Here is a 15,441-nt window from a genome sequence, read left to right on the forward strand (position 1 = left end):
TATAACTAGCTTCATTTAAACAACATTAAAATGTGGTTTTACATATTTGTATCTAGAGATATAATTCAGTAATTAAGAAGAAAATATGACTTCACAGTAAGCCCGAAACACAGAAAAAACACGTCTGTAATAGAGTTCTGATGCATCATTTAGAATTTAGTCGCTAGAACTGTACTGTTGTATTCAGACATCATTAATCGCTTCACCTAACGCATGCGCATTACGCCATTGACGATCTCGAGCGAGTGAAGTGGGTCGAGACTTGACACATCTGAGATTTGACTCTCTTTAACAACGTTTTTTTGCACTTTGCTTTTGTAGCATGTAAGACAACGCTCCGTTGTTAAGTGTTGTCTTTGTTGCCCTGTTTTTTTCTAAACAGCTGGAGGATAATCCGGGAGACCCACGGGATCAGCCCTGCCCACCGCTGGCTCTGTCAGCACAGTAAACTTGAGACAGAGGCAGGCTTCTTCTGCTAACCACCACACCAGCTAATTCCAGGTAGCATCCAGTGCTAGCAATATGCCTAACATTGCTTATTTGAGCATTGTAAACAACACGGCATTATTAAGTAGTATTTTTATATTTCCAACATACAGCATCTCATAAATAACCATAAGGCAAAGTTCGTCCTGGGCTACTGACTGTAAACACGCCTGCTAATCTTGTAGCATGCTGTTAGCTACCTTGCTACTGGTGCTAGTCCTGTTTTCAGAAGCAGGCAGCTAACTAGCGAATAAAGTGGCGACCTCGTTGTGGTGATTTATATAGCAACGTGAGTATCCGGCTAGGCTCTTCAAAATAGAACTACTCAGGCGCGCATTTGATTAGGTAAAGTATAATATTATTTATGTAATATATATTATACTAAGTTTATGTAATATATATTATATTAAGTTATTGGCACAAAGATGATAAAAATGCTTTTTGAAATGTGCACCTCTATATGAAAACCTGTTGCTCCTCTTTAAAGGCCCGTTTCACTTTTTAAAGTTAACTAAAACATGTTGGCCACAGTTGATGCAAATCAGTACTGAACAAGAAGCTATAACAAACTAGCAAACACTTAGCTGGAAAATTTATAATAGTTTTATTACTGTATCGTTATCGTATTGCGGTATCGTTTCACCTTCATTTTGAAGCGACCTGCGCTTACTTCCGTTTGATTTTTGTTCGCTTGCAGTTTCCGGCGTCAGGCTAGTTTCCAGAGGCGACGTCAGCCAAAGTGGCGCCGCTAACTGGCTAACTTGGGGAAAGGTGCCCAAAACTTAAAGTTTGTTTTCATTCCAGCAAAACGCTTTTGGCTGTTTTTCAGGCTGCACAGCTAAAGGTGCTTAAAGTGCATGCTACATTACGTCAGCGTGTCTTTGCTTAGCTGCTTTTACACTTTTACAAATTACTAGTTAGCTGCTAGTTGTACTCAAAACGGGATTTTCAATCTAACTTACACAGTGAAGTCAGTTACACCGTAATGTCCTTTATTTCATATAAACGCATTTGAAAGACAAGAAACGCATGTTTCTTGTGTTGTATGTGACTCCGATAATTTGATAATTATTCGTTTTCATCCGAAATTGATTTGTTATAGATTTATATTTGATCAGTTTGATCATTTGCTTTGAAAGGTTAAATGTGTATTAGGGAATATGTACTATTTTACTCTGTTTTGTTATTTGTGTTTATAAATTATGAAAAATATAAAATGGTATCTTCATGACAATGTCTTCTTTCAGATCTTAAATCTGCGTTCAACACAGCTGATCATGTGAAACCTGGTCGACATACATATTCTTAGAAAGTGCATTAAGACACAGAGGTCAAGATGTCCATCAGCAACACACCTACCAGCAACGACGCCTGCCTGAGCATTGTGCACAGTTTGATGTGCCACAGACAAGGCGGTGAGAGTGAGACGTTTGCTAAAAAGGCCATCGAGAGCCTAGTGAAGAAGCTGAAGGAGAAAAAAGACGAGCTCGACTCCCTCATCACAGCTATCACCACCAACGGAGCCCATCCCAGCAAGTGTGTGACAACTCAGAGGACACTTGATGGACGGCTACAGGTAAGGACAGTCCTCATCCTTATCGAAGTAGCATGAAGACGATGACTATCGCACGTTATGCAGTTCATCAAATCTTTGCATGCAAATTACTGTTTTGTCTCTGCGTTGTTTCATCAGGTGGCAGGACGTAAGGGCTTCCCCCATGTGATCTACGCCCGACTGTGGCGGTGGCCTGACCTGCATAAGAATGAACTGAAGCATGTCAAATACTGCCAGTTTGCCTTTGACCTGAAGTGTGACAGTGTATGCGTCAACCCCTATCACTATGAGCGAGTCGTGTCTCCTGGCATAGGTGAATAAAGGTTGCCTTGAAAGGAACAAGCACTGAATAAGCAGCTTAATCAACATCTTATAACATGTTTTCCTTTGAACAGACTTATCAGGACTGACCTTGACCAGTTCTGGACCCAGCTCAGCGCTCATGGTTAAGGACGAGTATGATTTTGATGGACAGCAGAGTCTACCTTCCATCGAGACCATCCAGCACCCCCCGTCCAGCAGCCGCCCAGTCCCAGCTGAATCATTTGCCACACCCAGTCTGCTCCCTCCTGCTGAAGCCTCCACCTCTTATTCGTCATCGTCCTTTCCTGCTATAGCTGCCGGATCAGGCAGTAAGATACATTTGGAAAATACTACCTGAAATCAGCTGTTGAACTTTTTTAATTCATTCCCTTTTAAAGAAAGTTCTCCTGTTGATGTTTAGAAAAGGCTTCAGTACAGTCGTACTCTCCTTCAGTCTGCCTGTGGGTTTCTGACTTTTGCTTTCAGGTGCCAGCTCAACCTGGTCTAGGAACAGCAGCTTTACTCCCAACATATCCCACCACACCAATGGCCACCTACAGCACCACCCTCCTATGCCACATCCAGCTCAATACTGTACGTACACACTGCTTTTATAGCTGCATGTGAATTCTCACTCTTATGTAGTCAGTCATATCTAATGCCACTCTTCTTTCTCTCAGGGCAAGTCCATAACGAACTTGCCTTTCAGCCCCCTATTTCCAACCATCCAGGTGAGATCACAAGTCATTACAGTTTTTTAGTTTTAGTTTAGTTTTTGGGTTATGTTTACTTTTTATATATAACTAAAAAAATAAACACAAAAACATTAAGTATTTATTATCTAAAATAATTATGTTCTGATCTTTTCCCTGTTACAGCTCCTGACTACTGGTGTTCCATTGCCCATTTTGAGATGGATGTTCAAGTCGGTGAGACGTTTAAGGTGCCTTCTTCTTGTCCCATTGTGACTGTCGATGGCTACGTCGACCCCTCGGGAGGAGACCGGTTCTGTCTGGGCCAGCTCAGCAACGTACATCGCACTGAGGCTATAGAGAAAGCGAGGTAAATAACACAAGTCCCAGCTTAATAATTATAAAAAAACAATTCTAATAATTAAAAGCCATCAAAATGTCATTTTCAGTTTAGTCAGTACTAGGATATGAAAGAACAATTGAATAAAATGTAGTGTCTTTATCCGTCTCTCCTCTCTTTTCTGCCCCTGAGGCTTCACATAGGTAAAGGGGTCCAGTTGGAATGTAAAGGTGAAGGAGATGTGTGGGTGCGATGCCTCAGTGACCATGCTGTGTTTGTCCAGAGTTACTACCTGGACAGGGAGGCGGGCCGTGCTCCTGGAGACGCTGTTCATAAAATCTACCCCAGCGCTTACATCAAAGTGAGAACAGAGCCCTTCAATTCCAATGTGTGTTTATTCCTGAATGTAAACCACTATTAAATCAAAAGCTTGTGTTAGTGTCAGGTAATTAGAATCTTGGCTAATGCTGTTCTTCCACAGCATTTTGTGAAATGGACTTTGACTTGACCGTTCCAAAGTGAGTTAAAAGCTTTTGCACATGACTAACTGGACTGTTAATAGAAAGTACAGTAAAGCTCAAGTTTGGAATTGATGCTACAAGATGCCATGGTATGTCCATATCTTCAGTGCCTGAGGATAATTACTGTTGTACTGTATGTTCAGTGTTTAAAGTCTCCTTTCCCTTTGCAGGTGTTTGACCTTCGTCAATGCCACAGACAGATGCAACAGCAAGCTGCTACTGCCCAAGCAGCAGCAACGGCCCAAGCTGCCGCCGTGGCTGGAAATATCCCTGGACCTGGATCAGTGGGAGGAATAGCTCCAGCCATCAGTAAGGATACAATAACCGCAAATACAGTGTTTGGGTCACAGTGACCTGACTGCAGCTCCCTCTCATCCCCTCCTCTCAGGTCTGTCAGCAGCCGCTGGGATTGGGGTCGACGACCTGCGGCGTCTGTGTATTCTCAGGATGAGCTTTGTCAAGGGGTGGGGACCCGACTATCCCCGTCAGAGCATCAAGGAGACCCCCTGCTGGATAGAGATCCACCTGCACAGGGCCTTGCAGCTGCTGGACGAGGTTTTGCACACTATGCCTGTAGCAGACCCACAACCGCTGGACTGAGATTTGTAATAAGTGCAGAATCACATCGCGCACAAAATCTTCCTCACAAAACTTTAAGGTGTTTAAGGCACCTTTGTGATCTGGCGCGAGGTCTGGCTTTTACATTACAGCAGCTAAACTAAAACGAACCAAAGCCAAATATTAAACCTATGTTAATTCATATTTTTGATAGATGGCTTTGATTTGATGACTGGAATGTTGAACCGAAGAACTAGACAAATAATCAAGATGACTACATACTGTATATTGCAGAACACAACGAGCACATAGATTATCTGCAGTTCATGAAGCTAGAATTTTAATCAACAGCTCTGTGCCTGTCGGCTGAAGCTCCAACTACTGACTCACTGAACATCTGAGTGCTGTTCAGCACACGATGAGCAGGTTTTTTCTCAGTTTATGTTCAAGCTGAAATCTCCAGGAAATCCCCTCTGAAAAGTCCAGGCAGCTGTCAGACTGAGAAGCAGCACAACTCCGAGGCATGGGGATCACTGCATTGTGTTGATCACTGCCTCTCAGCTACAGGACCGGACCAGAACCACTCAACTGGATCGGGTCACTGTAGTCATCCATAACCTTCCTCAGATAAAACCTAATGGACCTGCACTGTGCTCAAAGTTAGGCTCAGAAAGGTCAGTGAACCCGTCAGATAGATGAGGTACTGCAGATCTGTCTGTGTCCAGTTACAAATAACCTCCTTTCCCTTTAAATCAACAGCAGTCAAACAAAATAACAAACTAGTGAATAGACTGTGCTTTTGCTAGGATGCTTTTGCCTAAAACAGATTAAATAGTCAAAATGAAAAAAAAAACACAGGCTAGTCCTTTATGTGTTTCTTAATGTTGTAGCAAACCAGTGACATTGTCATGACAGCGTCCTCCTGTTACTGGCAGACACACAGGCAGCTGCTGGTATTTTGTTAAGTTAACTTGGAGGTTTCTTTAAATGACATTCATTATTATTTGTATTCTATACGGTTTCCATTGGTTTGATTCTTCAAGCATGTGCTCCACAATAGAACTACAGTACATGCAGCCCACTTGCTCCGCTGCTTGAAACAGGTTGTCTATAAATAAGAGTTTTAAAGACAGTTTCCCAGCAACATTAGTTTATTTTCTTTTATTTTTGTATTGCATATTAATATTTTTTTTTTAATGTTTTAATCAGGTAACTCGTATTTTTAGTCAGTAAGGGATTGAATAGGTTGATTTATATTTTACATTGGGATGCATTTGTATTGAAACACACGTAACACTACGGCATCTTTTTAGAGCCTGTTTTGCCTTTTCAGGCTTTAGGCCTTTACAAAACTGGAGGTTCTTTTAGTAGCTAATTTTTTTTAATTGCATTATTTTTTCTTCGTGTAATTCAATTCACGTAAAAAACATTAGCATGACCTTTAGTAGCTGATGGCCCTTCTTCCTTTCCTTTTCTCTGCATCACATAGCAAACCTGAACTAACTGAATATGTGGTGTGTTACTGGTTTATGATAGCATTAAAGGCTAATCTACATTAATCTAAAATTATTAAAACAATTAATTTTCTAAATCATTTTTTGTTTGTCATGTGTATCTCATAAAATGATTTAATTTCAAAGTCCCTTCCTCCTCTATGCTTCAAACTGCATCAAACATGTATGCAAAACATGTATGTTTTGTCACATTGTGACATTAAAGGTCTATCCTATGAATTTAACACATTAAGTATGTTTCTTTTTACTATGCTTTGCTACGTTGATACATCTGTTCAACCTGTTTATTTCATCAAACTGCCATAGTGTAAATTCTTCGGGTCATTTTAACATCGATCAGTGACATAGATTTTGTGTTCATGTCCTTAAAAAGAGTGTGATTCTTGTGTGTTTACAGCTGAATGTGAAAGGATCGCTTGGATTTGTTTAAAATTTATTTGAAATTTGAGTTTGCGGTCATGTTGATTAAGCAAAACCAGTCATAGGGTTGCTCATCTTACTCCTTATCCTGCCTTTAATTAACTCAGTATAATCATTGAAGGAATATTTTTTTTAATTATGTCCAGCATCTGAAAAAAAGAGCCTCGATAATATGATACTGAGCGCTGCAGAAACAATCAGTTGCATTCTGTGTTTAAAAGCTAATTTTCACAGTACTAGTTGCTGTTATTGCAGACCAAAGACACAACTCAGAGGAGCTGATGGTGACTAAGGTAAAAGATTGCAAATACAAAGTTTAACTGTATTTCCTCATACAAGGCATCACAATTAAATTTCCATTTCATTTTCTAAGGTAATATCTTACAAAAAGGAAAAGAAATTAAAGGCTGGTGTATTGTATGTATTCAACATTAGGGAGTTACTGGTCTGCATACATTAAAAAGACTCAGTAAAGAATGTACCTAAAGTATAGTTTCTATGTTACCATTAATATGATGAACAAGCATATAATGTTTTACCTTCCGACTTCCTGCAGAACATGGGCAATAAGTGTGATCAAACATTTAATTTCCTCAATGAATCACAAAAGTCTGACGTGGCTTTAAATGAAACCGTCTTTATTAAGTAACTTTAATATCAGAAAAATAAAACTCTTAAATTCTCTTTACAGCAAATATATAATATCAGTGCTTTGGCCGCAATAACTTAAAGGCCATTATAAAATATAGTCTACCATAAACTCCTGACAACAATTTGAAGAATTTATATGCCATAAGACTCCCTCTACATATACATAACAAAAGTGTAAAAGTAAAATTAGCAAATACTTTGAACTGTTGGTACAGCTTAACAATATATGTATATAAGATACATTTACAGTATACCATTCTTAATTTGGTGGCATACAGACATGACAGGCATCTTGAATCCTTGGCCTTTTTACAGTTGCAGAGAGATGTTTTACATTGGCGGTACATTATGAAGACATGCTCGTTATACAAATGCCATTCTCCACTAGGTTTAAATGGCAGCTATCAATACTATTATCATCATCAATACTGTAAACTAATAGCTAGAATACAAGCAGATAGCATTGACTCTCTCCTGCAATATTTCTGGGCTTCCAGCACTTCGTTCACTTAATCACTCAAAAATAAAATAAAATAAAAAATCTTATTGTAAACATTTGATATAGATATATTTGTGTATATATAGATATGTGTGAAATGTAACAAAATAAAATGTTCTGTATATTTATCAGTCATTAACAGTAATAATATATAATACATACACAAAATGTCAATAGATTCACGGCAATCAACTGAGGGCTGACAGTGTATTGCTTTCCCTCTGAGGGAACGTAAAGATAAGAAATAAAAGGACGGTATAGAATAGAAAACCCAAGGGGCACAAGCAGATGACTTTTTTGCACTTTTGGGACACATTTGGTTCCATTTCTTTGAGAAGGCTTGATCGTTCATTTAAGAACCAGCTAAGCAATACGAAGAATCTCCCAAATACAGTTTGCAGCTGGAATGCTAAAAGGGACTGTGGTCCCATGTCCACACAGCAAAGAAACAGTATTGACCTTATGTAGTGTCAGCACAGCCCGTGACCAAATCATTCCAGCAGCTTCCCCTATAAAATATATATTAGCACAAAAACTCTAAAAACTCTGGTTTTAAAGCTACAATTGGAGCCAATTTGTACCTTTCGTTTCAGGAAGAGAAGCAGACGTGCACTCAACAGCAAGACGAGTCAAGTCCAAACTACAGAATAGTGTGTTGATGTAAACATTACATGAGCTGAGGAACATAAAAAGCAGAGTGTCTTCTATTGAAACAACTTGGTCCATTAAAGCAGGTGATGACAGTTAACCCTAATTAAAAAGTAGTAGAAAACCCTAAGGGATGTCTGCCTACAGTTGAAACCCCAAGATTGTTTGAGCTTGTAATTAAAACTAGGAGTTTCATTTATCCAGTGCTTCCTAGTGGTTTATACACTGAGACTGAGAGTTTTGCATAGGCCTGGTTTAAACTAAATCCAAGTGAAGTAATGTGTGTCATTCAATTCTAGGGACTGCTTACAGAAACCCAATATGTCTGTGAGAGCACAGCCACACAGTCAAGCAGTGTATGACAGAGAGTCGTCCATGAGAAAGGAACAAACAGTATTGACATGGCTGACAAGTCAGTAGCCTGTCTGTACAGTACGGGGATTTGTTCCAGGTTACAGTCGTCTTATAGTCCAGTTTCATAGCATATTGGCTCTTGTGGTTCCAGGTTCAACTATTGATGAGCAATACTGCAGGTGACTACAGCTAAAAGGTCACTGGTAATACATGGGTGAAGGAATGTTACCAAAATGTACATGATGTACATGGCTGAAAACCAACACAGGCTTTCCCAAACCAGGATCCCAGCAAAACGTTAAACAAAAAAGGATTAAAAGGGGAAAATATGAAAAAAAAAATAATAATAAAAACAAAACAAATGGGAGCGCATATAAAGCAATAAGCGGCAACATGCCTGTGGTTCAACTAAAAGGAAGCAAGGGAAGCATCCCCGTGAGTTAATGTTTGATCCAAGAAAGTGTTTAGGAAACTGAACTCCAGCAGCGACATTAAGACTTCAGTCAGTCCTGAGCTCTTTTGAGCCAAGATCTGGATTCGTAGATTCTGTTATCAGGTAATTACAGGCTTTTCAAAGAAGGCCACAAGTTTGTTTTAAGACAAAGCAACACTGTGCGTCCACTGTACCAGGGGTTTGTTTTTGTTTCCTTAAAAAGGAGAATCAGGCACAAGTTCACCGTAAACAGTTTTCTAAAAGTAGAAATGAAAAGCAACGTGGCGATACTGAGGTGGTGCAACATCCTGGTACTCCACAAATAGGAGCTACCCACCTGTTGGTTCGAGTCTAATGGAGTGTGACGGTTTTTCAGGCTAAGCCCACTCGCTGTAAGAAGCCTTTGGGGGCTTGTTTAGCTGCATAACAATACGCTGTTAGCATCTGTGATATTCAAGAACTCTGATTTGTAATCTGGAGACTGTAAACAACAAATCCTCTTTATCCTAGTAGCGCAGACACGCGTCAAAGGTCTGGAATTATTACGCAGATTATGTGTGATAGTGGTATCTGTCCGGTTAACGTGGCCACTTTACAGTGGTAGCTGTTCAGATTCTGTGGTGACCAAAACGATACTATTCATTTATCATATTTAGGCAATATATGTTAATATACGCACCTTTTTCCTACAATGAGCCCAGTGATTAAGAGGCAAAGGGCCATTTCTGTTCACAAGAACAGGCTGTAGCAAAAGCTTAAAAAATAAAAATAAAAGTTGAGATGCAGACCAAAATCTGACTCAAATGTCAACATTATGTATAACACAATTTAAAAAGAATATTTAAAAAAAAGGTTTAGATGGGCAGAAACTAACAAATGAATTATTCATGGGTACAAATGAAAAATAATGAGCAAAAAAATACATCCCACCCACTGCTACATAGGAGGGTTTCCAACCCTCCATTTGATCAATAAATCAAGGTAGAAAACTTCACGTCAACCGGCATGAGACCAGGCTGAACGCCCAAACCCATGCCCTCCATACACATATTCCTTATTTCCCTACTCTTCATGTTCTTTAACGCCAACCTGAAAAAAAAAGTGTGTGACGGCTCACCTAGATACTGACTCTAGATAAGATTTGTAATTTCTCCTCATGCTTCTTGACTCATAAGTGTAAGGGAGACTGATCGAATCCCAGTTATCAAGGTAAACTGGGGGACAGATAATCACATGTTGCGGAGCTGAATGGCCTGGGTGACTGGGGAGAGGCACACAGGGCACGCAGCTTCTGCAGCCTGACATATTTGGGTGGCACAATCAAGACAGAAGAGCTTATGGCCACAGGGAACCAGAGCGGCGATCACCTGGTTTTCCATACAGTGTATGCATATCTCCTGTCCTCTGCCGGTTGAGCCCAGCCCCAGTCGGTAAGTGAGGGATGATTCGGGAGGGGAGGAGGAGGAGGCGGTGCTTTCGGCAGAAGAGGAGAAGGCAGAGCTGTAGGAGGGGAACCTGTGGGCGTCCAGAGTCCCAGCCGAGCCTAACGTCCCCTGAAGAACACGCTGGGCCTGTGGATGCTCCAAGGCTTCTGTCCCAGGGAAGGTTGGAGAGAGCCGAGGCGTCCCGGGCTGACTGGTCTGGAGACAGTCAAGATGTTGAAGATCACCATAACAAATACCAACTTTTAAATACTTGTTTCAGCCTCAAAACAAATGTCTTGTTCTTGAATTTAATTATTGATTAAACCTAGGATTTTTCGTGTCACACCCAGAGTCCCCTTTAAAATAATTTCACCTACCTGAGATTGAACAGCATCGAAGGCCTGAAAGGGCTGGTGGTCCACAAAGGAACTCCAGATGTGTGGGTGTGCAGCAGGATGCGATGCTTGGGCAGTGGAAATGGTCAAGGGGTCAAATCCTGAGGAGGGGCCTCCGCCCCCCAGGCCAACCAGCTCCTCAGTGCCCCCAGGAAGAAGGCCTTCCCCAAACCAAAAGGCTGTGCTGCCAGCATTGCTGCTGCTGCTGTTGTTGTTGTTGTTGTTGTTGTTGTTAGCATTGGCATTAAATGCACAGGTTGGACTAAAATCTGCCATTCGGTTATTATTCCCACTGCCGTGGAAAGAATCAGTTGAGCTGGAGCCACTGCCCAGGGAACTGGAGCTGTCGTTGCGGTAGGTGGAAGACATCCTGACACCACTGTTAATATTGCTATTGATTCGCTGAGTACCACTGACGCTCAGCGGCAGCAGGACACCACCGCCCTGTGGTGGCGCGCCGGTGTGAAGCCAAGCAGCATCCTCCAACCCCAGTGGTGCTCCAGAGTTCTCAAAGCTGACATCCGTTCCATTAAACTGAAAGTCGTTGTTGTCTACACCTGGAGCTTCGACGCTGCTGCTGGTTCCAGTGCGCATGGCGATATGGGCCTCGATCTCCTCCCTGGCGCGGTCCACATTCTCTGGCATCCCGGTGACCTCGAACACTGGCTCTTTGTCACGACTTGGTGTCACAATGTACGTGTGGGTCTGCTGCTGAATGCGTTTAATGGTTGCCCCTAAAAGAACAAACCAGACCAGAAGCACAAAACAAGTCATATAGACATCAATATTATCAGTCTAATACAGAAGGGACCTGCAACAGCTCAAAAACAACCATTAAATAAACACACATTCTGGGGGTCTGATCCCAATATAAATATGCACCAAGTATATTTCAATGACTATCAACACTGAATATTCAAATTCCACACTGCCTCTAATTCTGTGCCACTCAGTCTGTCTCCATTGTCATTTTGATAGGTTACTTCACATTCTCTAGCCTGGTGACACTTGGTTGTGAAAGACTGCACTTCAATTTGCAAATCTACTTCAGAGGTTTCCTGACAGTGAGGTGGAAGTGTCAACGGGCAACACGGCTAAAGACTGAGCGCAAACTGTAACCTTCTGGAATAGTGCTGAGCATATTAAAGCCCTTTTAGAAGCCGGGAGCAACTACAGATACCTTAATGGGAATCCATTAGACAATTCACCATGTCCTCTGAAAGCTGAGATAAAAGAAACTGCTGTAATGTACAGCACACAGCTAATACGATTCTATAAATCTAAAATGCATATTGAGCCAGTTTTTACTAGGACCGCAACCATTCTGAGGAGGAAGTGAGCCTTGTTCTGTTGTAACAAACAAGATTTCTTTGTTCAACTGATTTCTTTTTGTGAACTGATCCCATGCTCTGGCATTTAATCTGATGCCATAGAAAAGCCTTATAGGCTATATAGGTCTTGTACTGAATAATTGATTTTGCTTTTCTAATACTTCTGCAGGGCAACGAATTCATGCTTAAAACTGACAATGGAAACATTCAAATCTGTCAAAGTGCAATACAAAATTGATACAAAACAACATTTATCTGAATACCGGATTAATACAAACACCCACCTTTGGGACCCACAACCAGCCCAACAACACGATATGGTACCCGGACCTGTAGGGTTAAAAAGACACAGGGTAACTACACACTCTTGAAATAATAACAAAGCAAAGCTGCCAGAATAGTAGAATACACTAAACATTGTATTAATGTGATTTGCTTTGCATTTTTAACGTTGTATTTCACCATGACTCAGTCATAGTTTTGCTGACCTGAATAGTCGTCTGCCCAGGCAGTGCAGGGGTCCCAGGACCTGTAATGGCAGACAGAGGGCCCGTCTTGTTTCGCGAGGCTCTGATCAGGGAGAAGTGCTCGGCTGCAGAGAGAATCTCCCTCTTGGCCATAACCACGTCTTCTTTGCGACCAGTCACGACAAAAACAGGCTGCTCCCCCCTCACTGGCGTCTTAATGTAAGTGTTGGTCTTGGCTCGAAGTGCCTTAATCTTACAGCCTGTAGGAGGACAGGTTAGACAGACAGATGAAAAGTGAAAGACGGGAAGATTATAAACAACTTCACATCTGCCAAGTCCATCAGACAAATAACAATGTAACGCTCGATAAATAAACAAACTGTAAATATATAGTAGATTATATTAAAATAATAATTTAGAAAAACTAATTCATCATCACAAACAAATAAAAAAAGCCACACTCTCAGCTTCCGGTCACTAGAGCAATTTAAAAGTTGTTCATCTTATAAATTAAATATTCCTCTTAGCTGTGGTTGTGAGTCCAACATCATTAGCAGAGCTATTTCCTGTTGTTGTCAACACTGCAGCCTGTGCACCCTCCCCCAACTGCTCTGAAAACACGACACAACAACACTCGGCCAAATCTATAATCGAGCAAAATAAAGTCAATCTTCAGAAACAGATGGTCAAACTTAAGGGAAACCTAAGCGAGGACGACCGAGTGTGGCTGAACTCGAAAGTCCTGGTTTTGCCACGGAGCTAACTACGAACTCCAGCTGATGTGGCAAAGCAATGGAGACCAACACACTGCTCTCCATGTTCCGAGACAAAGCCGAGCTGAGCCTCGGCTTCGAGGCAGAAGGACCGGGTAACGGTCGGCAAGGCACAAACAAAACACCCCCAATAAAAGTGAACCCTCGGAGCAAGAACGCACAAAAGGGATCTAATGGCTGACAGAACTGGGGGATGCGAACTTTTGATGAAGGTGTTGTTGACCCAGTTAGCTTGAAGTGCTAAGCTAGTTAGCTGCCTGGCTGTTAGGAGGATGAAAACAGCGTTAAAAGCTGCTGATAATCTCAGTTCGGGTAAATCTTTGATAGTTTTAATAATATCGAAATTCTAAAATTCACATCCACTCAGACGACCTATAACAAAAACATAAACGTCAGGGGTCACTAGTTATGTAAAGCAGCCCAATGGTAACTAACTCGAGGCTGGTGTGGTTGTCAACAATAGGTTACCAGCTGGTCCAACTTATCTACATTCCCGACCGAGCCTGAGTTTTGGAGTCTGACATTGTTTTGCACATTTACTGATTATAAGTTATTTGCCGCTGCCTGAACCAGCCCCCAAGTTTACCACGAACTCCCTTTAGCAACTGAGCGCTAGCTACGAGTCCAACTTGGCTCGAACCGTTCCATCGGTCTCATCCACTCACCCTGCCGCCCCACAATCTCCGCGACGTGCTCCGAGCTCGGTACCGCGACACACTCGGTCGTGTTGACGCTCTTCCTCCGACTCATCATCGACGGTTCGGTGTCGTAGCCGGACTCCGAGAACACGGGCGGTAGCATGGCCATGCTGCTAACTGGCGGTAGGGCGCTGCCGCCGCCACGTTCATCCAGCTCGTCTCCGTTGTACAACAGAACCGTCTCGGCGTGTGACGGTTCGATCCCGGACGGCATCAGGGAGATACTCGGCCCAGGCGGGAGGTGTTGGAGGCGGTGGGCCTGCGCTAATAATGAGCTACTGGTGCAGCCCGAAAAGTCACTGGGGGCTGTAACTTCTGGCTCTTTGTCCTCAGGCGCTGCACTTATCTTTAGCGTTACTTCATCCCCCGAGGGTGGTCGATGTAGAGGCAGGGGTTTTAGGTCTAGCACCGTACCGATTACACTGAAATGAGAAACCGAGGGGAGTTGGTGGTGAAACGAGAGGCTCTCGTCTGCTTGTTCGGGCGTCTGGCTCTGTGTGCCGCGGTGCTCATCCAGGCCCATGCCGGCGAAAGCGTGCACTAGCGGCGGTGGCACCTCGGACTCTCCCTCGTCCGTCTCCAACAAAGACGTGCTACTAGGCATGGTACACCGCTTTTATATTGCAGTGGAAGTGGAAACTATGCGTATAAATTAAATATCTTTTGATTTACAAAAAAGGCAAAAAGCGACCCGCGCCTTGAAACGTGTGGCCTTTGTTTTGTCTTTGTAGCTTCCAGCCGTTCCACCCTCCCCACACTGTAATCTCGTACTCCTGGATAACGCGAGACTTCGGTCTGGGATCAGGCTTGCCAGGCGACTCACTACGGCAAACGGATATACTAACATATATAAAATAGGCAGAATTCACATTACACATATCCGCACTGTCTTTCTGCCCAGTCAAAACATTTTGACTAGTCATAATTTGACTTTTGGATATAAATAATTGAGTTTCATCTATCCAGGATGTGAATTATAGATATCTGCAACTACATTTTGATTAGATCTACAATTAAATTATGACTAACAATCTAACAATGTTTTACTTTTAGGTATCCAAAAATGTATTTAGATGAATTTGGCAAATTATGGATATTTGTAACTGGAATTGGAGTATTGTGACTAGTCAGAATTCGAATTGTGACCAGTCAAAATGTAGTTGTGGAAATCTGTAATTTACATTTTGATTAGGTGAAAAAACTAAATTGTGGATATCCAAAATTACTTTCCCATTCAAGTAAATGAGCATTTCTGGATAAGCGAAGCGACCTAAAAGTCGAATTGTGCCTGGTCAAAATGTAGTTGTGGATATGTTAAATTACAGTTTTGACTAAGCATAAATACATTGCAGATATCTAATAAATGCTAAGAATGGCAC

At 41.9% G+C, this 15,441-nt stretch overlaps 2 protein-coding genes across 5 annotated transcripts; one reads left to right on the forward strand and one right to left on the reverse strand.

The window, feature by feature from the left end:
• The first annotated feature begins 390 nt into the window (after positions 1–390).
• LOC114862819 (mothers against decapentaplegic homolog 4-like) lies at positions 391–6,193 on the forward strand. Of its 4 annotated transcripts, none has more exons than XM_029163524.3 (11): positions 391–501; positions 1,184–1,330; positions 1,734–2,062; positions 2,180–2,354; positions 2,437–2,673; positions 2,831–2,938; positions 3,025–3,075; positions 3,223–3,406; positions 3,569–3,737; positions 4,068–4,206; positions 4,286–6,193. In XM_029163524.3, the coding sequence occupies exons 3-11, from the start codon at positions 1,823–1,825 to the stop codon at positions 4,495–4,497; spliced, it is 1,515 nt and encodes a 504-aa protein (XP_029019357.1). In that variant the 5' UTR covers positions 391–501; positions 1,184–1,330; positions 1,734–1,822; the 3' UTR covers positions 4,498–6,193. The 4 variants fall into 4 exon arrangements, 3 of the variants coding, with proteins under 3 accessions (XP_029019357.1, XP_029019356.1, XP_029019355.1); XM_029163523.3 differs by having other exon boundaries at positions 1,184–1,257; XR_008695622.1 differs by lacking the exons at positions 1,184–1,330; positions 4,286–6,193 and adding an exon at positions 3,858–3,986 and having other exon boundaries at positions 3,569–3,764; positions 4,068–4,205.
• An 813-nt stretch (positions 6,194–7,006) lies between these two features.
• LOC114862666 (RNA-binding protein MEX3B-like) lies at positions 7,007–14,833 on the reverse strand. Its single transcript, XM_029163230.3, has 5 exons — positions 14,030–14,833; positions 12,613–12,851; positions 12,409–12,454; positions 10,776–11,527; positions 7,007–10,614 (listed from the first exon to the last, which is right to left on the reverse strand). The coding sequence occupies exons 1-5, from the start codon at positions 14,664–14,666 to the stop codon at positions 10,204–10,206; spliced, it is 2,085 nt and encodes a 694-aa protein (XP_029019063.1). The 5' UTR covers positions 14,667–14,833; the 3' UTR covers positions 7,007–10,203.
• Between the last annotated feature and the right edge of the window lie 608 nt (positions 14,834–15,441).

This window comes from Betta splendens, chromosome 9 (genome assembly GCF_900634795.4).
Source record: "Betta splendens chromosome 9, fBetSpl5.4, whole genome shotgun sequence".
Taxonomy (NCBI): Eukaryota; Metazoa; Chordata; class Actinopteri; order Anabantiformes; family Osphronemidae; genus Betta; species Betta splendens.